This window comes from Eurosta solidaginis, chromosome 1, assembly GCF_040869045.1.
Source record: "Eurosta solidaginis isolate ZX-2024a chromosome 1, ASM4086904v1, whole genome shotgun sequence".
In the NCBI taxonomy this organism is placed as follows: domain Eukaryota; kingdom Metazoa; phylum Arthropoda; class Insecta; order Diptera; family Tephritidae; genus Eurosta; species Eurosta solidaginis.
In genome coordinates this window covers 20864539-20890926 of record NC_090319.1, presented here as the reverse complement: position 1 = coordinate 20890926, position 26388 = coordinate 20864539, and the positions used below count along the sequence as shown (strand labels likewise).

At 36.3% G+C, this 26388-nt stretch overlaps 1 protein-coding gene across 1 annotated transcript; it reads left to right on the top strand.

The window, feature by feature from the left end:
- The first annotated feature begins 33 nt into the window (after positions 1-33).
- Positions 34-26388, top strand: LOC137250049 (esterase B1-like). The gene is made up of 6 exons (XM_067782274.1): positions 34-510; positions 14048-14360; positions 14440-14590; positions 14664-15224; positions 15306-15469; positions 25469-26388. The coding sequence occupies exons 1-6, from the start codon at positions 464-466 to the stop codon at positions 25940-25942; spliced, it is 1710 nt and encodes a 569-aa protein (XP_067638375.1). The 5' UTR covers positions 34-463; the 3' UTR covers positions 25943-26388.

The window sequence follows — 26388 nt, the reverse complement described above, 5'->3', positions numbered from 1 at the left end:
CGCTTTTGATCGCAACACTTAAACATTTTTTCAGTCGAGTTTTTTACTTCATGCTATCCGTTTGTTGTTCGTTGTGAGTGCTCCGTATTCTTGCCGCGTCATAAAAATGAATAAATAATTTTTCCTATCCATACACATATAACGTATCGAATCATTTTTTTTTTATAAATTTTTTTTAGTGCTGATCGATTGTCTGTTATACGACTGTACATATTTTTGTTTGTGCAGTTTTAATAATATCTAAAGTGTGTTGTGTTCTTGTGGCTACTAAAGTGAAGACAGATCTCAAAAGTGTTTCACTATCTTCGTAGGTAGTTTGTTGTTACCTAAAGAATTTTCAACGTGTTTTTGAGATATACATACATAGATCAATACATACATACATACTAATATATGCACACATATATAAAAAGTTAAATGAGCTACAAAGCCACATAAATGCTAAATAAGTCTTGTTATCAATATGCAGTCAAATGTTGGATTTATAGAGAAATTACGATGGCGATTGAAGTGAGTGTTTTCATAAAGTTCAAAATAGTGTAACAAGTATATAATTTTTAAATAAAAAATTTATTTTCATATCAGCATAAAATTATAGGGTTTACAGTAGAGCACTTTGCTTAACGATTATTAAAAACGAAACATGCATTTCTTGGAAATAATTATATACAGGGTGATTCATAGTGTTGACAAAGATGACGTGTTGTTTTATTTCTTTTGTTACGTATCCCACGCTATTTTATATAAAAGGCCAACCTCTTTAGAAGAAGATACAAATGTTGTCAGAAATTATAAAATCTTTGCAATACAGCCCAGTAAAACCTGTGTACGTGTACATGAGTTTGGAGTAAGATTGTGAAATTGCCTTTAAGGAACTTACAGAAACGGTAATTCTTTACTTCAGCTCACAACTGCTAAAACTCGACCAAAAATATCAGGAGAGGTGTCAAAAGACGCGTTTTGATCCCAGGACCACGAAAGCGGAAATTCAAAATTTGATTTCTGTCAAAAGATATTTGCAAAAAACCGAAAAATGGCTCCGGAGCGCTCTGAAACCGGGGGTGGGTTCCATAGTATTTTTGCGCAAAACACCTTTCTGCGTTGGCGGCCTTCGGCCACGTTTATAAAAAATTGGGTCCAACACCGGTTTGGAGACTAACACCCCTATTCTGCATTTCGATTACGTTCCCGTTCTCCGCTCCGCTCCTATTATAATGGAATCAATAGCCGCGGATATTTGTGGAGTTGGAAAGCAACGCATACGAAAATGGCCAGACGAGAATGGAAAGGCAAATATTGCGACATTTGTGTAATCCATTTGAGATGAGTGACGAATTGTAAGAAATTGAAAATAAGAGTGGTAAAGTTTAAAGACTTATTCTCTTATTTAGGTTCAAAAAAAACTCTCGACTTAACAAGGATGCTTTCAAGTATTTGTTATATACTTTTGCGGGGCAAATACGTCCAAGGACTTCGACATCGACATGTTGTTTTTGACCTGGAAACATATAAAAAACAATCATCATCAAGCCTTCTACGTTTCTTAACAAGTTTTACTTACATTTTTGTTAAAATTCTGTTATAAATTAATAAAAAAATAAAAAGAAAATATTTTTCCGCCAACTAATTTGCAACTTAGAAAAACGGAACTACGATCGAAATGCAGAATACAAAAAATCGAACGATTCGAAGTTGGATCGAAAGAGATTGGAACACAGAATACCAAAATTGCCAAATCGAAAAAATTCCAATCCAAGTCGAAATGCAGAATAGGGCTGTAAAACTATATCCGCGCAAAACACTTTTACCCACAGTTTTACTTGTTTTCAAAATTACAACAACAACATGAAAATTTAATATTTTGTCTGCAAATATCTCCGAAACGAATTTTGAATTTCCGCCTTTGGATTGGTGATCCTGGGTCAAAAGCGCGTCTTTTGACACCTCCCGATATTTTTGGAAGAGTTTTAGCAGTTGTGAGCTAAAGTAAACAATTACCACAGAAACTTTCATTGATGACTGTGGTACTTAAATTTAGCAGCGAAATAGCATGTCATCTAAAGCAGTGCTTTATGATTGAGCAAAGTTGTGAAATACTGCAAAACTTGTTATCCGGTTTAGTAATGGGTGTTAAACAAGAAAATAATAGCCGTGTTTTTTACACGTATATACGTCTAAGTTTGCGGGTAAAAACGCTTATCCATGTTGTCCCGAAAAGCGGAGACACACACCTCTGGTAGTCATAGTGTATAACCTATAGCTCAATCGGTTGCGGTGAATAGTGGACACACACCATTTGTAGAGGTGAAACATAGACACATATTTCAGTTGCATCTGAGTATAATGCGTATTGAAATTTAAGCTGCAGACTTTCAGACTTGGCAATTGAAGTTGTATTCACATACAAAATTTCGCACTGTTGTAAACATTCTCACTATATAAGAAAAATACTTGCTAACATATTTTTTGTTCTATTTATTTGTTAAATTGCAGTTTTTAACTGTGAAAAATTTTAGAAAAGTACCTACCACTATGTGAGAAAAATAGTTTCATTTGCAAAGTGTGAAAGCATCCTTAGCCAAATCAAATGTCAAATTCTTCTTATGCTTTGCTTGCAACAAAAGTTGGGAGTTGGCTACTTTGTCATGTCAGATGGCGCCAGTGTCGCTCAATCTGCCGTTCGCCATACAAAATACATGCAATCTATTCATAATGTATAAAACTGAGTTAAACGCATCTATATGAAATCATGTTGTCAAATAGGGTGACGCCTATCGTGCGATTTCTTTAAATTGATGCTGTAAGAAAATTATACTAGCTTCAAAACTTAACCGCTCTGAAACAATATTTTATAAGAGATTGCAATTATTAGTGAATTCTAACGGCATTGACATCATCGGCCTGAATACCCGCTGCGTAACTTCTGTTTATTTCAAACTAGAACAACCTTTCTTGTTAAGTTCGGGTGTAACCGAACATTACATACTCAGTTGAGAGCTATGGTGACAAGATAAGGGAAAATAACCATGTAGGAAAGTGAACCGAGGGTAACCCTGGAATGTGTTTGTATGACATGTGTATCAAACGAAAGGTATTAAAGAGTATTTTATGAGGGAGTGGGCCATAGTTCTATAGGTGGACGCCTTTTCGAGATATCGCCATAAAGGTGGACCAAGGGTGCATCTAGACTTTGTGTGTACGATGTGGGTGTGAAATGAAAGGTGTTGATGAGTATTTTTAAAAGGGAGTGGGCCTTAGTTCTATAGGTGGTCGTCTTTTCGAGATATCGCCATAAAGGTGGACCAGGGGTGACTCTAGAATGTGTTTGTACGATATGGGTATCAAATTAAAGGTATTAATGAGGGTTTTAAAAGGGAGTGGTGGTAGTTGTATATGTGAAGGCGTTTTCCAGATATCGACCAAAATGTGGACCAGGGTGACCCAGAACATCATCTGTTGGATACCGCTAATTTATTTATATATGAAATACCACGATCAGTATTCCCTCCAAAATTTCAATGGTTTTTTGTTTCGCCCTGCAGATCTTTTTCATTTTCTTCTACTTAATATGGTAGGTGTCACCCAATTTACAAAGTTTTTTCTAATGTTCCAAAGTTCCAATTACCATGTTTCATCCCTTTTTTCGTATTTGGTATAGAATTATGGCATTTTTTTCATTTTTCGTAATTTTCGATATCGAAAAAGTGGGCGTGGTCATAGTCGGATTTCGGCCATTTTTAATACCAAGATAAAGTGAGTTCAGATAAGTACGTCAACTGAGTTTAGTAAAGATATATCGATTTTTGCTCAAGTTATCGTGTTAACGGCCAAGCGGAAGGACAGATGGTCGACTGTGTATAAAAACTGGGCGTGGCTTCAACCGATTTCGCCCTTTTTCACAAAAATAAGTTATCGTCCTAGAATCTAAGCCCCTACCAAATTTCACAAGGATTGTTAAATTTTTGTTCGACTTATGGCATTAAAAGTATCCTAGACAAATTATGAAAATTATTGAAAAAGGGCGGAGCCACGCCCATTTTGAAATTTTTTTTATTTTTGTATTTTGTTGCACCATATCATTACTGGAGTTGAATGTTGACATAATTTACTTATATACTGTAAAGATATTAAATGTTTTGTTAAAATTTGACTTTAAAATTTTTTTTCTTTAAAGTGGGCGTGGTTGTTCTCCGATTTTGATAATTTTTATTAAGCATATATACAGTAATTGGAGTAACGTTCCTGCCATATTTCATCATGATATCTTCAACGACTGACAAATTACAGCTTGCAAAAATTTTAAATTACCCTCTTTTAAAAGCGGGCGGTGCCACGCCCATTGTCCAAAATTTTACTAATTTTCTATTCTGCATCATAAGCTCAACTCACCTACCAAGCTTCATCGCTTTATCCGTCCTTGGTAATGAATTATCGCGATTTTTCGAATTTTCGATATCGAAAAAGTGGGCGTGGTTATAGTCCGATATTGTTTATTTTAAATAGCGATCTGAGATGGGTGCTCTGGAACTTACATACCAAATTTCATCAAGATACCTCAAAATTTACTCAATTTATCGTGTTAACGGACGGACGGACATGGCTCTATCAAATTTTTTTTCGAGCCTGATGATTTTGATATATGGAAGTCTATATCTATCTCGATTCCTTTTTACCTGTACAATCAACCGTTATCCAATCAAAGTTAATATACTCTGTGAGCTCTGCTCAACTGAGTATAAAAAGACATGGGTAGTATAAAAATCCAGCGAAGAATCACTCTTGCCAACAAATGCTACTTTGGACTTCGACGCAAAAAATGTTAAGTCTCTATCTACATTTCAAATGAGTTTTTATATTCAGATCTTCCAAACAGCAGAGCTCAGCACTTTTTTTAAGATTACAAAACGGAAAAGATATATCGAGCACCCTTATTTATGTTGCGTTCAAAGCAGTATGTAATCATGTATTAATTTCTTTTTGAAAATTCTTCAATTTCAGCAAGCGTGCATGGAAAAATGTGCTTAATGTAATTAACATAAACCGCTTTGTAACCGCAAACTTGAAATTCATAACTTCATTCATAATGATACTGCTTGCTTTGTTTTATTTTTTGTTGTGGTAATTATTTTTTTTTTTTAATTTTAAAGAACCAGTTTGCCTTCATATGGCACTAGCTAAACTACCTGAATAGCGTGCCGTGAAACACGCCCATATCCAAACCGCACGTCAAGCAGTTATTGAACGGGCCGTACGTAAGTAATGCTTCGAATTTAGCTGCGATGACTAAGACTTTGTCTGGTTTTGTTAATCTAAAAACAATTGAAAAACGAAAGTAATGTTAACAATAGAATTTATATTTGCTTATAATCAATCGCTGTTTTGGCAAATATTGTAAGGATTGGTCATATTTAATTATTGCTTTTACCTTATTAGGTACAATGCGAAAAAGTGTAATGATTGATAACAGTGTTGAGCAAAATCTACAGGGTGCATTTAGCAGGCTGCATACCTCGGCGACATAGAGCGGCCTTAATTTTAACCCAAGCAACAGAACCAAAATACCTCAGTCTCGTCAGCCTTCACTAAACGGCACAAAACACTCGTTCTCAACTAGGATTAAGCATCTTGGGGTCATAATAGACAATATTGAAAGAAGAAAAGGCGTCCATCGCCTTTAGCTCGTGTAAGAGAAAAATTAGCCGGAACTGGCGCCTTAGACCAAAACATAAGATGTGGCTTTACACAGCAGTCATAAGGCCCACCCTATCGTACGGAGCGACAGTGTGGTGGTCAGCACTCGACAAGCAATACAAACAAAACAAATTACAATGGCAAGCTTCAAAGCAGTACTTAGGTCGTGTACTACAGACGCGTTAAATATTATCCCTAACCAGTTGACACTGTAGCTCCACATTCGCATTACGGATAATAAATCTGCCATCAGATTCAGGGAGTCTAGATCCTGGAAAGAAGGCAGTAAGGCCACAGCGGTGTCCTAAGAAGGCTCCCCAATTTAGATTCGACAACAGATTATTTTTCGCCTACATTGAACTTTGACATAAACTTTAAGGTCAGGACACCCTCCAATACTCATTGGTCAGCCGACATGGTATGTCAGGAGGGTGTCACCTTTCTATTCACTGACGTGTCCAAAATGGACTGCATTGTTGATGCAGTGGCCTTTTCCGAGCAATCGCAATCCATCTTCCAAACTCAACTTTTATCTTTCAAGCAGAGCTACTAGAAATATAAAAGACCTGTTGATTTCTGTTGGAGAATTCTGTAAACGGTCGAGGGGTACGCATATTCTCAGATGGTTAAGTATTCTCACCACTTACATCCTTCAAGGTCGTCGATAACCGTAATAAGGTGGTGTGCAATATAGCAAACTCAGCGACCATTACTTTCACTTGGGTACCAGATCACAGGAATATAGACGGCAATGAAAAAGCGCATGAATTAGCAAAGGCCTGTATATTGTTAGACATCACTGAGGCAGTCGCAGTGCATCAAAGAAAAGTGACATTCTTACCTTTCTCAAGAAAACTATTATTTAAAATTGGTACTCTACGGACTCTTGCAGGATCACCAAAGAATTTGGCCGGACTATAACCACAAAAAAACAGACAGTTTACTTAAATTATTTAGGAAAGTAATATTCAGGGCTACAGCCACAATTACAGGACACTGGCCGTTTGGTCCACCCGCGGAAAGATTTGAAGTCTTCTTCAACTACGTGCGCAGACATTCAAGAAGGTTGTAAGAAAACGGTAACTCACCTACTGCGTATGTGCAGCCCGGGAAGATATCAGATACCAAACTCTAGGCGGTTTCGCGCTGTCCGATTTAAGAGAGGTATAAAAGAGATGCATAAATGAGATGAACATGTTTATAAAACAACCTTTCAAATAACAAAAAAGGAAGGCTAAGTTCGGGTGTAATCGAACATTACATACTCAGCTGAGAGCTTTGGAGACAAAATAAGGGAAAATCACCAGGTAGGAAAATGAACCTAGGGTAACCATGGAATGTGTTTGTATGACATGGGTATCAAATGGAAGGTATTAAGGAGTATTTTAAAAGGGAGTGAGCCATAGTTCTATGGGTGGATGCCTTTTCGAGATATCGCCATAAAGGTGGACCAGGGGTGACTTTAGAATGCGTTTGTACGATTTGGGTATCAAATGAAAGGTGTTAATGATTATTTAAAAGAGAGTGGGCCTTAGTTCTATAGGTGGATGCCTTTTCGAGATATCGCCATAAAGGTGGACCACGGGTAACTCTATAACTAATGTGTTTGAACGATTTGGGTATCAAATTAAAGGTATTAATGAGGGTTTTAAAAGGGAGTGGCCCTTAGTTGTATATGTGAAGGCGTTTTCGAGATATCGACCAAAATGTGGACCAGGGTGACCCAGAACATCATCTGTCGGGTACCGCTAATTTATTATATATGTAATACCACGAACATATCAGAACTTCTTCATTTTCTTCTACTTGATATGGTAGGTGTCACAACCATTTTACAAAGTTTTTTCTAAAGTTATATTTCGCGTCAATAAATCAATCCAATTACCATGTTTCATCCCTTTTTTCATATTTGGTATAGAATTATGGCATTTTTTTTTATTTTTCCTGAATTTCGATATCGAAAAAGTGGGCGTGGTCATAGTCGGATTTTCGGTTGTCGTGTTAACGGCCGAGCGGAAGGACGACGGTCGACTGTGTATAAAAACAGGGCGTGGCTTCAACCGATTTCGCGCATTTTCACAAAAAACAGTTATCGTCATAGAATCTATGGCCCTACCAAATTTCACAAGCATTGGTAAATTTTTGTTCGACCTATGGCATTAAAAGGATTCTTGACAAATTAAATGAAAAAGGGTGGATCCACGCCAATTTTGAAATTTTCTTTTATTTATGTATTTTTTCACCATATCATTACTGGAGTTGAATGTTGACATAATTTACGTATATACTGTAAAGATATTAAATGTTTTTGTTAAAATTTGGCCTTTAAAATTTTTTTTTTAAAGTGTGCGTTTTCGTCATCCGATTTTGCTAATTTTTATTTAGCACACATATAGGAATAGGAGCAACGTTCCTGCCAAATTTCATCATGATATCTTCAACAACTGCCAAATTACAGGTTGCAAAACTTTTAAATTACCTTCTTTTAAAAGTAGGCGGTGCCACGCCCATTGTCCAAAATTTTACTAATTTTCTATTCTGCGTCATAAGGTCAACCCACCTACCAAGTTCCATGGCTTTATCCATCATTGGTAATGAATTATCGCACTCTTTCTGTTTTTCGAAATTTTCGATATCGAAAAAGCGATCTGAGATGAGTGCCCAGGAGCCTACATACCAAATTTCATCAACATACCTCAAAATTTACTCAAGTTATCGTGTTTACGGACGGACGGACGGACGGACATGGATAAATAAATTTCTTTTTTCGCCCAGATCATTTTTTCGATTAGTTTATGCCGTTACGGATTACCGTTATGTGAACAAAATTAATATACTCTGTGAGCTCTGCTCAGCTGAGTATAAAAATTGTCACAAATCAATGCGAATTTTTAGAGATCTATAAATTGTACTTTGTTAAACTATAGCCGATTTTGTTACAAACCTGCATACTCAAAATGTTCTAAATACAAATTTTCGAGTTTTTTCCAAACGCTTTTGTGAGATTGGTTTACTTAGCTTAAATAACAAAATTCATAGGTGTTTTTTCTGAAATCATTGAATATAAAAAATTACAATATTAAAAAAAAAAAAAAATGACAGTGCCATTTTCGTGCTCGCTGCTGTATATATGTACATATATATTTACAAATAATTAAATGCAAACAATTAACACTTTTACCGGTTAAGCATTTTGTTACGAAATCAATTTAAGGTAATTTGGGCTAAATTTTAAGTCATATTCCAAGAAAAGGGAGGTGCTTTGTGCGTTTATGCAAGACGCTAACACGCCCTTTTTTGTTAAGTAGCTAAATATATTGATATCTCGATACGTAGATACATATTAACTCAACAACGTAAACTAAATTTCATTAGCTCGACCAAATATCTGTTTAACATATTTATTACCTGCAAAACAATATTGTAGTACATAAGTATCTACAAAAGTGTTCCTCTTGCAAACTCGTACATAGTATGTATGTATGATCGTGTGTTCGAAGTATTGAAATTCACCCCTGCTGTGCTTGCTACCTGAATTAAAGATAATTTCACGATTTTCTATGCGCTTGTATGGCTTTTTTTACTACAATTATGCATATTACTAACACGTTGACTATCTACAACGGAACAACTCAACACTTCTCTTCGTCCCTACTCCTCCGACAGATATCATCGTGGGTATTCCCATCAGATAGTGACACGCTAATAAAACGCTCCACGGTTGGTACGGGACAAGTCCTAAGCATTTTCGCAGTTTTCTTTCTTAAATAGAGACAGAGCAAAACTTTATCGGACAAAGTATTTTGAGCATTAATATTTTATGGTAAATATCTAAACAAAAATATAAACTTTGTTTGGATTTTTTTATGTACAACTAACAGACCCCGCAGACGTTGTTCTCTCTAACTTTGGTCTATCTGCTTATTTCTTAAGAAGTTCTTACCTCTTAACTCACCCCCACCCAGTCCCAGTCCCAATCCCAGTCCCAGTTTCAGTTCCAGTCGCAATCCCAGTCCCAGTGGGTCCCTGATCCATTTCCTGGAAAGTTTCGTAAATACTAATCTAGGCAAAGTTCTACCAATACCCCAAATTTCAGGCACATCAAACGATTACTAGAATTTGTTTGAATAAATTGCTCCCTGTTCCACTTCCCGAAAAAGGGAATCGTAATTCCTAATCTAGGCAAACGGCTACCTGTATACCAAATTTCAAGCAAATCTAACTATGAGCAGAACTTTTTCGAATATATTGGTCCCTGACCCGAAGACTCGTAAATACGAATCGCTATACGAAATTTCAGGCAAATCGAACGAATCCCCGCTCCACTTTCTGGAAGAAAAGTTTCTTAAATACTAATCTAGGCAAAGGTCTATCTATATACTAAATTTAAGGTAAACCGAACTGTGAATAGAATTCATTCAAATGGATCGGTCTTTGGTCCATTTCTTGGAAAGAATTTATCTTTCCGTAAAAAAAACAATCCTATTTGGGTTAGGGCAAAAAACGCCGGTTGTTTGCGTGCGCTAAAAAAACGCAGTGCGGTTTTATTAGGTTGGCATGTCATGCGGTCAGAAGCATTTAACTTCAAGCACATCTACTGCACGTGGACGATTTATGAGCATTGAATGCATCGATTGTACTTGTATTTATAGATAAAATTACACATATTTGATAAGTACAACAATAAAGTCGAATGTTTAAAACGGATGTTAAGGTTATTTTCAATTTAGTTTATGCTACTAGAAACTGCATTTTAGGCTTTTAGTCGGAACCGTGCGCACCAAAATACAAAAGTCTCATAGCAAATATCAACAGAAATCAGCTGTTCTATCAAATAGTCATCTATCAATAAAACGTACATGCGCTTGCGCTGCCATCTGTCGAATGTTAGCAACTACCGGTAATGCAGTGCCAGTTCTAATCAAATATTCACAATAGATTTATTTGTGTGCTCACAATCGTTTATTTTTAACAAATTATTTCAATAAAATATAGCTAAACAAAAGCACTACGACCAGTAATGCTAAAAGCTCGCTAATAGAACGAATCTCCATCTTTACAATCAAAACATTATTTATAGATTTGGATTCCAAATAAGAGCGAAAAAGGGACCTGCACATAAAAACGGCAATTAGAAATAATATATAAGATTTCAAACAATAATCCTGGAATTAAGTGTTCTGAATTATAGATTTTTCAAACGGAAGTTCAACCTGTTAATTCAGAATCAGAGAAATAATGATTAGTAATCCCGATTGTTCTGTAGTTATTGCAGAAGCTAACTTATTTCGAAGAAACTCTAAAAATAGTTGATAAACAACTAAGGATCTATCTTAAGAGAGGCGGGCGTTGGCCAAGAAAGTGTGTTATTTGTAACAATATGTAATAGTAAGGCTATTTTAAACCTGTTTACCCAACTTACTAAGAGCGCGTCTTTTTCGCCAAAGGTTGTTCTGTAGAAGGCTACCTTCTGGTCACCTCAATTTATTTTGACTGCTTGAATGATTCTGACCCATATAAAAGTTGATTATAATTAGAGGGACTGCTTTAGTTCTCAGCCAAATATTCATTTTAAAGTGTATTAGTTTGGCTGGTTCTATAAACCGCGACACGGCTTAACATAACACAACCAGACATATGTAAGTATTCAGAATTTTCCGTTATGAAAACAAACACATGACTTATTCTTGTTTCTTGAGTTTCCTAACCTGCCTCAAGTACCAGTGCCCTATTTCACCATGACAGATTTATTTTGATCCTGAATTCCACTAGAGCGAGAACATTGCTAAGCGCATTTATTAACATAGTAGTAAAGGAGAAGTTGGCTTTTGCTATTAATGGAATAATCGATCCATGCCAGCATGGGTTTGTTGCGTGTCGTTCAACAGTGACAAACCTAGCTGTTTTTTCTCAATACTGTGTTTCTGCTTTTAAGGATGGGTATCAAGTTGATACTATATATACAGATTTCTCTCAGGCGTTTGATACAGTGCCCACAAAATACTTCTTTGGAAACTTGAATACATTGGTTTCCATTCAACCTTTCTGTCATGGTTAAAGTCATACCTGACAAACCGAATTTTATTTGTTGAAATCGAGAATATGAGGTCCTATGAATTCTTGGCAACCTCCGGGGTGCCACAAGGTAGTATTCTCGGTCCAATCTTATTTGTTATTTTCATTAATGACGTCGGCTTATATTTAAAGCATTCAAATTATTTACTTTATGCTGATGATTTAAAACTGTTTAGGCGTATCACCTCTGTATCTGATGCATTGCTCCTGCAGAGAGATTTGGATGCTCTTAATGTGTGGGCTCTTAATAATCATCTGAGACTTAACAATAGCAAATGTTGGCATATCACGTTTTCTAGATCTACAAGTGCGCTTACGTCAACATACTATATCGCTAATACATATTTTGCCTCGGTCAAAGAATTTCGTGATTTTGGTGTCATTTTCGACTCTTCGTTCACTTTCGTTAACCATGTTAACTATCTTATACCAAAAGCGTATATATATATTTAGCTTTTTTACGGCGTTATGCGAAGGATTTTAAGGACCAAGACACTAGGAGTATATTGTATAATTCATTAGTGCGATCTAAATTAGAGTACGCCTCTATCATATGGAATCCCATTTACAGCACATACTCTGCTAGAATTGAAAGGGTTCAACATAAATTCATTCGATTTGCCCTCCTACCCCTTCATTTGGTTAATCCCCTACCACCTTATATAAACAGGTGCATGCTTATAAATGTTATGCCACTGCATGTCAGACGTTCAGTACAACATTTAATGTTTATTTACGATATTATCTCTGGTACCATTGATTGCTCAGCTCTGTTGCGGCAGTTAAATTTTCTTGTTCCTAGTAGATCTCTACGCTCTCATAATATATTCTACGGTGAAGTTCTGAGAACCATTTACCTTAGCTTTGCCCTTTCACAAGAGGCCTCGAAGAGCTTAATACAATTTCTAGAAGGCTAAATCTTGACTTTGCAATGCCCAGGCCTTTGTTTAAGTTACGGATTGAGTCTTGCTATCGAGAAAATTTATGTCATCCTTGAATTAATAGTAGTTATTTAGTTTTAAGTTAATTTTCAAACTTGTAAATCTAGTCAGTAAGGTTTCTGCCATTGACTCAATAAATATGAATATGAATATGAACATAGTGAAGAGAAGTTATTGGATTAGTCCAACTCTTCCACAGTTTCAACTAAGGTTGCCCAAATGTTCTTTTTTAAAAGTTCTTGGGATTTGATACAGTTCATTGGGTAATGATTTTAAAAGAGGTTTCCTTTTTTAGCAGCTAGCTGAAGCTGATATATGCATGGTCTGAGCAGAATGGGCTTCCAAGTTTCCGCTTATCATATGTATAGTGACCTAAGGTGAATGTAATTTGAAGCGTTACCTAATCTTGGCCTAACTTACGTGCGAAAACTCCCAACTAACTTGGAGTGCATAAGAAAAAATGCGTTCCCCTTATCGTTTGTCAGGATCGATAGCTACTATCGCTAAGTTCCCAGTGCTGAAATAAGATCGCATACACAAGTATAGGGGTTGATTAATAATTACTGTAGGTCTTATCCCGCTTAACACAGGAATCTTCTCTTCAAATGTCTGCTTGATTAGCTCCATGTTAAATGGGCCCTCTTCAAGAGTTATAATGTGTTCGTTCAGTGATTCTTTACTTTGTTGAAGGTTTGTTTGTAGGACCTGCGACTAGGGGCTGAAACTGTTATTCCTTTTATAATATAATTCCTTGTAAAACTATTAATTTTGGACTTTAAATATATTTGGATCAAGTTAAAAATTATTTTCGGATTTTTATTTTTTGAGTCCGATAGAACTAGTTTAACTCGGACTTTTAAAAATTACATAGTTACATCTACGTTGTCCTCTTTCTCTCTTGTTTCAAGGCTATTGAGTTGTTTCTCTTAATCTCCTGCTTCTAGAATTATTGTCTTCCTAAAAAAAAGATACACATACTTGGTGCGATTTGCCTCCGAGGAGGTTAAGGCCAAGCTGTCAAAGCCTCGTCTGCGAAATAAGCAGGATTCATCACTAGTGGATGAGGCTAACAATTGGGTTAGAGCATCTGTAAATTGTGCTGCTGCACACCTCCTGATGATCCTTACTTTTTGGTATACATCCGCTCAAAAAGAATGCTACAGTAAGCATTTTCATTCCCCCGAAGTTTTTTCCTCATTATACCGGTTGTAGTATCTGCGATTTTTCGGTCGGAGAACATGCTTTCATTGATTATGTTTCAACCAAGTAGCCTTAAGTTTTTAAGTTTATGAAAATTATTCTACAATTTCTTACTAAACTATATTTTTATTAACTCTTAGAGCTTACGAACACCGTTATCAACAGAATCGGCAAACAACAGGCGAAACAGTTATTGTAGAAACGGAGTATGGCAAGGTGGAGGGCCTGAAACGTTTAAGCATTTATGACGTACCTTATTATAGCTTTGAGGCCATACCATATGCGCAACCACCTGTAGGCGAATTGCGTTTCAGAGCACCACAACGACCCATACCATGGGAGGGTATAAGAGATTGTAAAAATACCAAAAGCATATCGGTACAAGCGCATATAATTACCGGGTCTATAGAGGGCGCTGAAGATTGCCTCTACCTGAATGTATATACGAATGAGGTGAGTTGGAAAAAAAATATTTAAGAACTATTAAGTATAAGTGCAAAGATATCATTGTAAACTAAAAAAATATTTACAGCCGAAACCCGATAAACCACGACCTGTTATGATATGGATACATGGCGGTGGACTTTGCACCGGTGAGGCTACACGTGATTGGTATGGACCAGATTATTTTATGCAAGAGGATGTAGTATTAGTAACAATACAGTATCGACTGGGAGTGTTGGGTAAGGAAGTAAACATTTATTACATACGTAATAACAAAAATTCTTATACACATTTAAAATTTTTTTCTTGCAGGCTTTCTCTCACTCAACACACCCGAACTTAATGTACCTGGTAATGCTGGTCTCAAAGATCAGGTTCTAGCTATTAAATGGATTAAAAACAATTGCGCGAGTTTTGGTGGTAATCCAGATTGTATCACCGTTTTTGGTGAGAGCGCTGGTGCAACATCAGCACATTGTATGATGTTGACGGAACAAACTCAAGGTCTCTTCCATCGTGTCATATTGATGTCGGGTAATGCGCTACCGTTGTGGGAGACACAAGGTCAAGAACGTCGTGCTTTTGAGCTTGCTAAACTGGCTGGCTACAAAGGTGTAGATAATGATAAGGACGTATTAGGGTTTTTAAGAAAATGCAAAGCAAGAGATTTGATTGCATTGGAGAGTAGACTACTTACAACAGAGGAACGGTCACGTAATATTCCATTGCCATTTTCATATATTGTAGAGCCATTTATGACACCCGAATGTGTGATACCAAAACCGATTAAAGATATGATGAGAATAGCGTGGGGCAATGCAATACCATTAATGGTTGGTCATACCGCAGATGAGGGTTTGATTTTTTTGCAGTGTAAGTGTTCAAATAATTTTTGTGAGAAAATTAAGTCCACCATATATTTCTCCGTATTTTAATTATAAAATTTTATTTCAGGCGCAAAACTTTTGGCATCACACGCACAAAAACAAAAAACTTACTCTCTAAAGCCTTTTGTACCTTTCGAAATTAATGATAATTTAGATATTGGGAAATTTGAGCAAAAACTGAAATCGACGCACGTTAAAGCAAAAATACCAAGCGTTGAAGAATATGTAAATGTAAGTAAACAAAAAAAAAAAAAAAAACATGGAATGTTTTAGAGTTTTTTATTTCTCTTAGAAAATAATATTTATAAGGGTTATTTCTTGTGTCTTTATCTCGTTGAAAGACTTCTAATTACTTTTGGAGTTAAAATTTTTGCTCGGAAAATAATAGTTGTAGCTAGGCCTATTTTATAAGCATATAACGCCAGAAGGCAGTGTCCAGTTGATATGCATATCGTGCCCCTTAAGTCTTCTTGTCGTCAGTCCAACGTGACTTTAAAATTTTTGCATTTCCGCGCTTCTCTCCACGCCTTTCATGCTGGATGGATCTTATGCAACTCCTGTCATCTTTTAATTTTTCCGATCTGCCTTTTTATTACCTTTTATCCTTTTTTGACCGCGAACGCAGTATAGATGTATGGTGCGGCCTGAGCGAATTCTCTTCAATTATTATTTGCATTGCACGACACTTCTTAATGAGGTACTGTGTGAGATTATTGACTTGATCACCGCTTACTATCAATATATAGCGACTGCAGCTCAAGCACATTTTCTCCAAAATTTCTGCTCCTTACTTCACGGCTACAATTTTCGCCTCAAAAACACTGCAGTAATCTGGCAGCCTTTACGATTTACCTATTTTTGGATCGGCACAGTAAACGGCAGACCCATCCCTTCCGTTAATTCGTAGCCATAGGTATACACGCATATAAGCCGGGTCGATTTGTGGGGAGGCAAAAAAATCGCTCATTGCTCTGTGAAAATCATATTCAAAATAAGAAACTTTGCCGAAGGAACCATACCTCTAAAACGAATTTTGATGTCCTTCCCTTTGGGTCCAACTTGCAAATTTTGAAAAATCCCACTTTGAAATGCCTATGTTTTTTCTTTTTGGAGATTATTTTTCTCTTTAGAAATTTATTTAGTCAGAACATATGTAAATGAAATAATGAATTTAACTTAGCAATAGAAAAGAAATTAAAAAAAATTATTAGAAACTAGCGTTTTGACAACCCCCTTTTAAAACCAAGGCATCACTGTGATGCATTTGCATGTCGTAAACATAGTTGTGTGGGTTTTTTATTCAACCGTTTTAAAAAATGAAGGTATCACTGTGACACAATTGCAGATCGTAAAATTGCTTGTGTTGTTTTTTTTAAGCCACCACAAGACACAGCAGGTAGAATTGAAATTGTCCCTACCCAAAAGTTCGACCCAAATTGGGGGCCATCAGAATTCGTTTTAGAGGTATGGTTCCTTCAGCAAAGTTTCTTATTTTGATCCCTAGAATACGATTTTCACAGAGCAATGATCGATTTTTAAATCGACCCGCCCTAACGCATATAGTATGTTCTGCCATTTCCACATCCTCTGCGACAACCCTCCGCCTTCGTTGTAGCCCTAAGATCTTTCGAACTCAGGCACGGACCATGTAGCCCGTTTGCCCTATATTTAACGACAGTATACGCGTCATACGGCCTGCACTCAAGGTGGACTGAGGACTTAAACCTTGTTGCAATTGCTATCCACTCGGAAAGTAACAGTTTTTGTTTTAATCTTTTCTTTCGCTTGTCAAATTTGGGCCAATCATACTTGCATAGCATAGCAGACACAGCAACATTGCTCTCACTAAAAAGATCTGCCCAATGGGTTGCCCATGTATTGCATTGCAAGGAAGTGTCTTGAATTTGAATATCTATGTACGTGCTCGACTCTCTTTCTTTTCGTTCTGGTGACATTGTTTTTGCAAAGATCAGAAAAACGAGCTTCACTCTCAGAGTAGCACCAGTGTTGCCATTTTGGTGCTTTTGGAGTCAGATTTAGCCCTTTTTTTGCATTTAGCTCCAAAAATTCCGGTTTAGCTCCTAGCTCTTTTTTTAGCACTTTTTTAAATGTTTGCCCCTTTTTGGCTACAAATCTATTTCGGCAATACGTATTGTGAAATTTGTAATGTGTTTTATGTGTGTCCAAGTTTTGTTTTATTTGTTTCGTTATTTATGAAGTGACAACTCGGTACTCTACTAATAACAAAAACTTTAATCGATAAACTATGTCATGAGGTTGTATATTTGTTTTCCAGCTTGTGCAACAGCATAATGTCACCTTCTAAGAGTTTCGACCCTTTAACTTCAGATTATAATAAATTTTTATCTCCCGTACCTTATTTTCATTATACCTTTGAAGAATATATACGAATTAAAAGATGAGATAAATGTATAGACGAATTTATTGACAGAAAGGTACGTAATATATGCCGCGACTTAATAATAAAATTTATAGGGCAATTAAGGCAACGCTTGCCGCAAAATATAGAAATGCTTGACAAAATAAATTTCTTTTCAGTTGAAAACACACAAATGAAAAAAACATGTATAGCACTGATGAAATAACTAGGTTAGAAATGCAGTGGAAGAATATCTATCTTCAAAATTGGAAAAATGTGACTTCAACTTTAAGTTTTTGGACTGAGGTTAAAGAGTTTAAAAACGCGTTAAATGAAACCCCTTTCCAAAAGCATGTCGATTTTGTGCTTTCATTTCTTTTGTTGCCAATAAGTAATGCTGAAGTGGAACGAACGTTTTCAAACATGAGTTTAATTAAAAACAAACACAGAAACGAAATGAATTTAGTTATGACAATAAGAAGTGGTCTTAAACGGCTGAATAAATACTGTCATGACTTTGAAACAACGATCTCTTAAAATTAATAAACATAACAAATATTTATGAATGTAGCAATAATAATAATTCATCTTCTGAGGACGAAATCATAAATTTTGGGCCCTTCATATATATCTCGTCCCAACATAAACTTAAATATCGCACGATACCTTACCGCCAAATGGCAAAACAAATGTTAACAAGTAAGGAAGGTTAAGTTCGGGTGTAACCGAACATTACATACTCAGTTGAGAGCTATGGTGACAACATAAGGGAAAATAACCATGTAGGAAAATGAACCGAGGGAAACCCTGGAATGTGTTTGCATGACATGTGTATCAAATGAATGGCATTAAAGAGTATTTTATGATGGAGTGGGCCATAGTTCTATAGGTGGACGCCATTTAGGGATATCGCCATAAAGGTGGATCAGGCTTGACTCTAGAATTTGTGTGTACGATATGGGTATCAAATGAAAGGTGTTAATGAGTATTTTAAAAGGGAGTAATCCTTAGTACCATAGGTGGACGCCGTTTCAAAATATCTCCATAAAGGTGGAGGGGTGACCCTAGAATTTGTTTGTACAATATGGGTATCAAATGAAAGGTATTAAAGAGTATTTTAAAAGGGAGTGATCCTTAGTTCCATAGGTGGACGCCGTTTCGAGATATCGCCATAAAGGTGGACCAGGGGTGACCATAGAATTTGTTTGTACGATATGGGTATCAAATTAAAGGTATTAATGAGGGTTTTAAAAGGGAGTGGGCCTTAGTTCTATAGGTGGACGCCGTTTCGAAATATCCCCATAAAGGTGGACCAGGGGTGACTCTAGAATGTGTTTGTACGATATTGGTATCAAATTAAAGGTATTAATGAGGGTTTTAAAAGGGAGTGGTGGTAGTTGTATAGGTTGTCGCCTTTTCGAGATATCGCCATAAAGGTGGACCAGGGGTGACTCTAGAATGCGTTTGTACAATATGGGTATCAAACGAAAGGTGTTAATGAGTATTTTAAAAGGGAGTGGGTTCTATAGGTGGACGCCGTTTCGAAATACCGCCATAAAGGTGGACCGGGGGTGACTCTAGAATGTGTTTGTACGATATGGGTATCAAATTAAAGGTATTAATGAGGGTTTTAAAAGGGAGTGGTGGTAGTTGTATAGGTGGTCGCCTTCTCGAGATATCGCCATAAAGGTGGACCAGGGGAGACTCTGGACTTTGTTTGTACGATATGGGTATCAAATGAAAGGTGTTAATGAATATTTTTAAAAGGGAGTGGGCCTTCGTTCTATATGTACGATATTGGTATCAAATTAAAGGTATTAATGAGGGTTTTAAAAGGGAGTGGTGGTAGTTGTATAGGTTGTCGCCTTTTCGAGATATCGCCATAAAGGTGGACCAGGGGTGACTCTAGAATGCGTTTGTACAATATGGGTATCAAACGAAAGGTGTTAATGAGTATTTTAAAAGGGAGTGGGTTCTATAGGTGGACGCCGTTTCGAAATACCGCCATAAAGGTGGACCGGGGGTGACTCTAGAATGTGTTTGTACGATATGGGTATCAAATTAAAGGTATTAATGAGGGTTTTAAAAGGGAGTGGTGGTAGTTGTATAGGTGGTCGCCTTCTCGAGATATCGCCATAAAGGTGGACCAGGGGAGACTCTGGACTTTGTTTGTACGATATGGGTATCAAATGAAAGGTGTTAATGAATATTTTTAAAAGGGAGTGGGCCTTCGTTCTATAGGTGGACGCCTTTTCGAGATATCGCCATAAAGGTGGACCAGGGGTGACTCTAGAATGTGTTTGTACGATATTGGTATCAAATTAAAGGTATTAATGAGAGTTTTAAAAGGGAGTGTTGGTAGTTGTATATGTGAAGGCGTTTTCCAGATATCGACCAAAATGTGGACCAGGGTGACCTAGAACATCATCTGTTGGATACCGCTAATTTATTTATATATGTAATACCTGCCAAGATTTCAAGGGTTTTTTATTTCGCCCTGCAGAACTTTTTCATTTTCTTCTACTTAATATGGTAGGTGTCACAATCATTTTACAAAGTTTTTTTCTAAAGTTATATTTCGCGTCAATAAACCAATCCAATTACCATGTTTCATCCCTTTTTTCGCATTTGGTATAGAATTATGGCATTTTTTTCATTTTCGTAATTTTCGATATCGAAAAAGTGGGCGTGGTCATAGTCGGATTTCGTTCATTTTTTATACCAAGATAAAGTGAGCTCAGATAAGTACGTGGACTAAGTTTAGTAAAGATATATCGGTTTTTGCTCAAGTTATCGCGTTAGCGGCCATGCGGAAGGACATACGGACGACTGTGTATAAAAACTGGGCGTGGCTTCAACCGATTTCGCCCATTTTTACAGAAAACAGTTATCGTCATAAAATCTATGCCCCTACCAAATTTCAAAAGGATTGGTAAATTTTTGTTCGACTTATGGCATTAAAAGTATCCTAGACAAATTAAATGAAAAAGGGCGGAGCCACGCCCATTTTGAAATTTTATTTTATTTTTCTATTTTGTTGCACCATATCATTGCTGGAGTTGAATGTCGACATAATTTACTTACATATATACTGTAAAGATATTAAATTTTTTGTTAAAATTTTACTTTAAAAATTTTTTTTTTTTTAAAGTGGGCGTGGTCCTTCTCCGCTTTTGCAAATTTTTATTAAGCGTACATACAGTAATAGGAGTAACGTTCCTGCTAAATTTCATCATGATATCTTCAACGAATGCCAAATTACAGATTGCAAAAGTTTTAAATTACCTTTTAAAAGTGGGCGGTGCCACGCCCATTGTCAAAAATTTTACTAATTTTCTATTCTGCGTCATAAGTTCAACTCAAATAGCAAATTTCATCGCTTTAGCTGTCTTTGGTAATGAATTATTGCACTTTTTCTGTTTTTCGAAATTTTCGATATCGAAAAAGTGGGCGTGGTTACAGTCCGATATAGTTCGTTTTAAATAGCGATCTGAGATGAGTGCTCAAGAACATACGTACCAAACTTCATCAATATATCTCAAAATTTACTCAAGTTATCGTGTTAACGGACGGACGAACGGACGGACGGACGGACATGGCTCAATCAATTTTTTTTTCGATCCTGATGATTTTGATATATGGAAGTCTAAATCTATCTCGATTCCTTTATACCTGTACAACAAACCGTTATCCAATCAAACTTAATATAATCTGTGAGCTCTGATCAACTAAGTATAAACAAGTAAGGAAGGCTAAGTTCGGGTGTAACCGAACATTACATACTCAGTTGAGAGCTGTTGAGACAAAGTAAGGGAAATCACCATGTTGTAAAAGGAACCTAGGGTAACCCTGGAATGTGTTTGTATGACATGTGTATCAAATGGAAGGTATTAAAGAGTATTTTAAGAGGAAGTGGGCCATAGATCTATGGATGGACGCCATTTAGGGATATCGCCATAAAGGTGGACCAGGCCTGACTCGAGAATTTCTTTGTACGATATGGGTATCAAATGAAATGTGTTAATGATAATTTTAAAAGGGAGTGGGCCTAAGTTCTATAGGTGGACGTCTTTTCGAGATATCGCCATAAAGGCGGACCAGGGGTGACTCTAGAATTTATTTTGTACGATATGGGTATCAAACAAAAGGTATTAATGAGTATTTTAAAAGAGCGTGGGCCTAAGTACTATAGATGGACGCCTTTTCGAGATATCGCCATAAAGATGGACCAGGAGTGACTCTAGAATTTGTTTGTACGATATGAGTATCAAATGAAAGGTGTTAATGAGTATTTTAAGAGGGCGTGGGCCTTAGTTCTATATGTGGACGCCTTTTCGAGATATCGCCATAAAAGTGGACCAGGGGTGACTCTAGAATTTTTTTGTACGATATGAGTATCAAATGAAAGGCGTTAATGAGTATTTTAAAAAGGCGTGGGCCTTAGTTCTATAGGTGGACGCCTTTTCGAGATATCGACATAAAGGTGGACCAGGGTGACTCTAGAATTTGTTTGTACGATATGGGTATCAAATGAAAGGTGTTAGTGAGTATTTTAAAAAGGAGTGGGCCTTAGTTCTATATGTGAACGCCTTTTCGAGATATCGCCATAAACGTGGACCAGGGGTGACTCTAGAATGTGTTTGTACGATATGGGTATCAAACTAAAAGTATTAATGAGGGTTTTAAAAGGGAGTGGCCCTTAGTTGTATATGTGAAGGCGTTTTCGAGATATCTACCAAAATGTGGACCAGGGTGATCCAGAACATCATCTGTCGGGTACCGCTAGTTTATTTATATATGTAATACCACGTACAGTATTCCTTCCAAGATTCCAAGGGCTTGTGATTTCGCCCTGCAAAACTTTTTCATTTTCTTCTACTTAATATGGTAGGTGTCACACCCATTTTACCAAGTTTTTTTCTAAAGTTATATTTTGCGTCAATAGACCAATACAATTACCATGTTTCATCCATTTTTTCGTATTTGGTATATAATTATGGCATTTTTTTCATTTTTCGTAATTTTCGATATCGAAAAAGTGGGCGTGGTCATAGTCGGATTTCGGCCATTTTTTATACCAATACAAAGTGAGTTCAGATAAGTACGTGAACTGAGTTTAGTAAATATATATCGATTTTTGCTCAAGTTATCGTGTTAACGGCCGAGCGGAAGGACAGACGGTCGACTGTGTATAAAAACTGGGCGTGGCTTCAAACGATTTCGCCCTTTTTCACAGAAAACAGTTACCGTCCTAGAAGCTAAGCCTCTACCAAATTTCACAAGGATTGGTTAATTTTTGTTCGACTTATGGCATTACAAGCATCCTAGACAAATTAAATGAAAAAGGGCGAAGCCACGCCCATTTTGAAATTTTCTTTTATTTTTGTGTTTTTTTGCACCATATTATTACTGGAGTTGAATGTTGGCATAATTTACTTATATGCTGTAAAGATATTAACTTTTCTTTTAAAATTTGAATTAAAAAAATTTTTTTTTAAAAAGTGGGCGTTGTCGTTCTCCGATTTTGCTAATTTTTATTAAGCAGACATAAAGTAATAAGAGTAACGTTCCTGCCAAATTTCATCATGATATCTTCAACGACTGCCAAATTACAGCTTGCAAAACTTCCAAATTACCTTCATTTCAAAGTGGGCGGTGCCACGCCCATTGTCCAAAATTTTACTAGTTTTCTATTCTGCGTCATAATCTCAACTCACCTACCAAGTTTCATCGCTTAATGCGTATTTGGCAATGAATTATCGCACTTTTTCGATTTTTCGAAATTTTCGATATCGAAAAAGTGGGCGTGGTTATTGTCCAATATCGTTAATTTTAAATAGCGATCTGAGATGAGTGCCCAGGAACCTACGTACCAAATTTCATCAAGGTACCTCAAAATTTACTCAAGTTATCGTGTTAACGGACAGACGGACGGACGGACATGGCTCAATCGAATTTTTTTTCGATACTGATGATTTTGATATATGGAAGTCTATATCTATCTCGATTCCTTTATACCTGTACAACCAACCGTTATGCAATCAAAGTTAATATACTCTGTGAGCTCTGCTCAACTGAGTATAAAAATAAAGCGTATTTTTGTTGTTAAAAAATATAAATTGAACTCTAGAAACAGTATTATTTACGTACCTCTATAGTACCTATTTTTTGTTTTTTTTTTTGTGAGTTTACTGTACCTTTCTTATAACTTTGTTTGAGTTTGATTTGAAATAAATGTGAAAACTTACATTGAAAAATATACATATACTTTTAGCTCTTTTTGCGACGGGTTTTGGATTTTCTTGAAGCAATTTAGCTCTTTCTAGCCCCTTTTTTCTAGATTCTAGCCCCAAAGAAATTTTTATCCTGGCAACACTGAGTAGCACACATTGCTTGCTTGTATTTGAGTATATTTGTGACAGACGTCGGCAAAATGAGAATGCAGATATGTTAGTGAGAGTCGCACAAATCAATTGATGCATCGTTTTGTATTGTTCACTCGCTTATTAGCAAGCAAGAAGCGAAGATCGTTTGTGAACAATGGTCGGCAAATAGTGAAACATGGGCAACATTCGTCAACATTGCGATGCTGCTGCCCCAAATGCTCAGCGACTACTAAACTAAAGAGAACAAGAATACGTGTGAACTGAGTGTGCACAATTGTGGCAGTATTTGCTGACGTGAACACAGATCTCCAAATTTGAAAATGATCGCATATGCAAAGAGTGCACATTCGTGCTATGCAGTGCAGACTGCTGTTTTTTCAATGCACTGCGTTACCTAAGCAAGTACACGCAAATGCCAGATATTGTTTGTGCGAGCAATGTTACGGTGCTTTGCTATGCTTTGCAAATTTATTTAGGCCTTAATACTAATTTCACACAGACGGCTTATTGAATAATAAAGGAACTTTTCTACATTAAGACGCTTATTGAGCTCAATCTTCCCTACAAAATTCGAATCTATTATTATTTCATTAGTAGCTAATCGAATGCCTAATGAAGTCAAAAGCACAATGCAACTCTGTTGGCAGCGTTCCGCTTCCGTTTCCGTTTCTTAGTTTTCAAAGCAAATGTCATTGTCTACATGGCGGAACGATACAAGGTGGCCGCATCGAACAGCTGATTATAACCTTTTTTATTTGATTTGATACATCAACTACCGGCGCAGTACGATTTTGACATTTGTCCATCGAATTTACAAGTACATGGAATTTTTTTGTTTGTAGGTATGTCAACATGCTCCCACCTTGTATCGTTCCGCCATGATTGTCTGTCTCATCCTTCATACTAATCGAGCAGTTACTTCTGTGTGAAAGCAAAAAATTTACGATTTCATTAGCAGGTGAAATGAGATCATTAAGTTTCTGTGTGAAAACAGTATAAGGGCCCATTACTGATACTTAGCATAGACTTCACTAGACTTGAGAGTTGTCACTTACAGTTCTGTTAAATGAACATTGCATGTTACTGATTCCTCAAAACTTAGTAACACTTAACTTGACTTAGAAGTCTGTTGAATTTTGATTTTCTATTTAAGTTCTAAGTGACGTTTACATTTTGAGATGCCATTTGTTTGATTCCATTTCATTTTGACATTTTGTCATACAAATTGACATTTATTTATTATGATGCCAGATTGTATGCGCTAAGTGGAGTATAATCGTGGGTAAGTTGCCAAGTTTAAGCCAAGTCAAGTCAAGTCTATGCTATGTATCATCCCTTTATACCGTATATGTCTTACATGCTTTGTATTGCTCTGTTATGCAACGCTATGCAAATATAATTGGCCTTTTACCATCTCTGCTTTTTTGTTGATAAAATCTTATATCGTATCGCTTTCTTTTACAGATTTTCGAATACTCCCATCAACATCTACCACTCTACCGCCTCATTCTTTCGCGCATGGCATATGCGGCAGGTGCGCCACTTTATCTCTACCGTTTCGATTTTGAATCTGAACTATTGACACATCCGTATCGCATATTTCGTTTGGGACGCGGTGTTAAGGGGGTAGCGCATGGTGATGAGCTATCCTATATATTTTCAAATCTATTAACACAACGTATGATGGAGGATAGTCGTGAATATCGTACGATTGTGCGTATGATAAGCTTTTGGACACAATTTGCGCGCAGCGGTAATCCAAATAACGATCAAATACACGGCATGTCAACCTTGATATGGAAGCCGCTCAAAAAAAGTGATTCAAAATTTCACTGCTTGAGTATAAGCGATGATTTGAAATTATTGGAATGGCCAGAATTGGAGAAGGTACGAATTTGGGCGAGTGCATACGATAACCACAAGGATATACTGCACTGAGTAAAGCCAGTGAGAGATAAATGAGAAAATTAAACGCTTATTATTGTTTGTAATCCGAGTTAACTTATAAGATTAGTCAATAAAATTTTAAGAAATTTATTAAATTATATTTTATTATGGTATGTATAAATTGTATTGTTTAAAAATAATATTTGTTGTTTATATGCAAAGTTTATTTTTCCACAAGATATATAGTGTATATAATTTAACACAGATATATGTATATGTAAATATTAAACTATTTATATAGATATTTAAAACTGTCAATTATGCATAAACTACCTAGCGATATTTAAAATTGGAACTGTAAAAGGCTTTAACTTTTCGTGATTTATGTACAATCTATGATGTTTAAGGATTAGTCGTTAAAAATACAAAAAAGCTAAAATATAATACTTCCATAACTGTTTAAAGCAACATATAAATATAAAGTATTTAACAAGGTA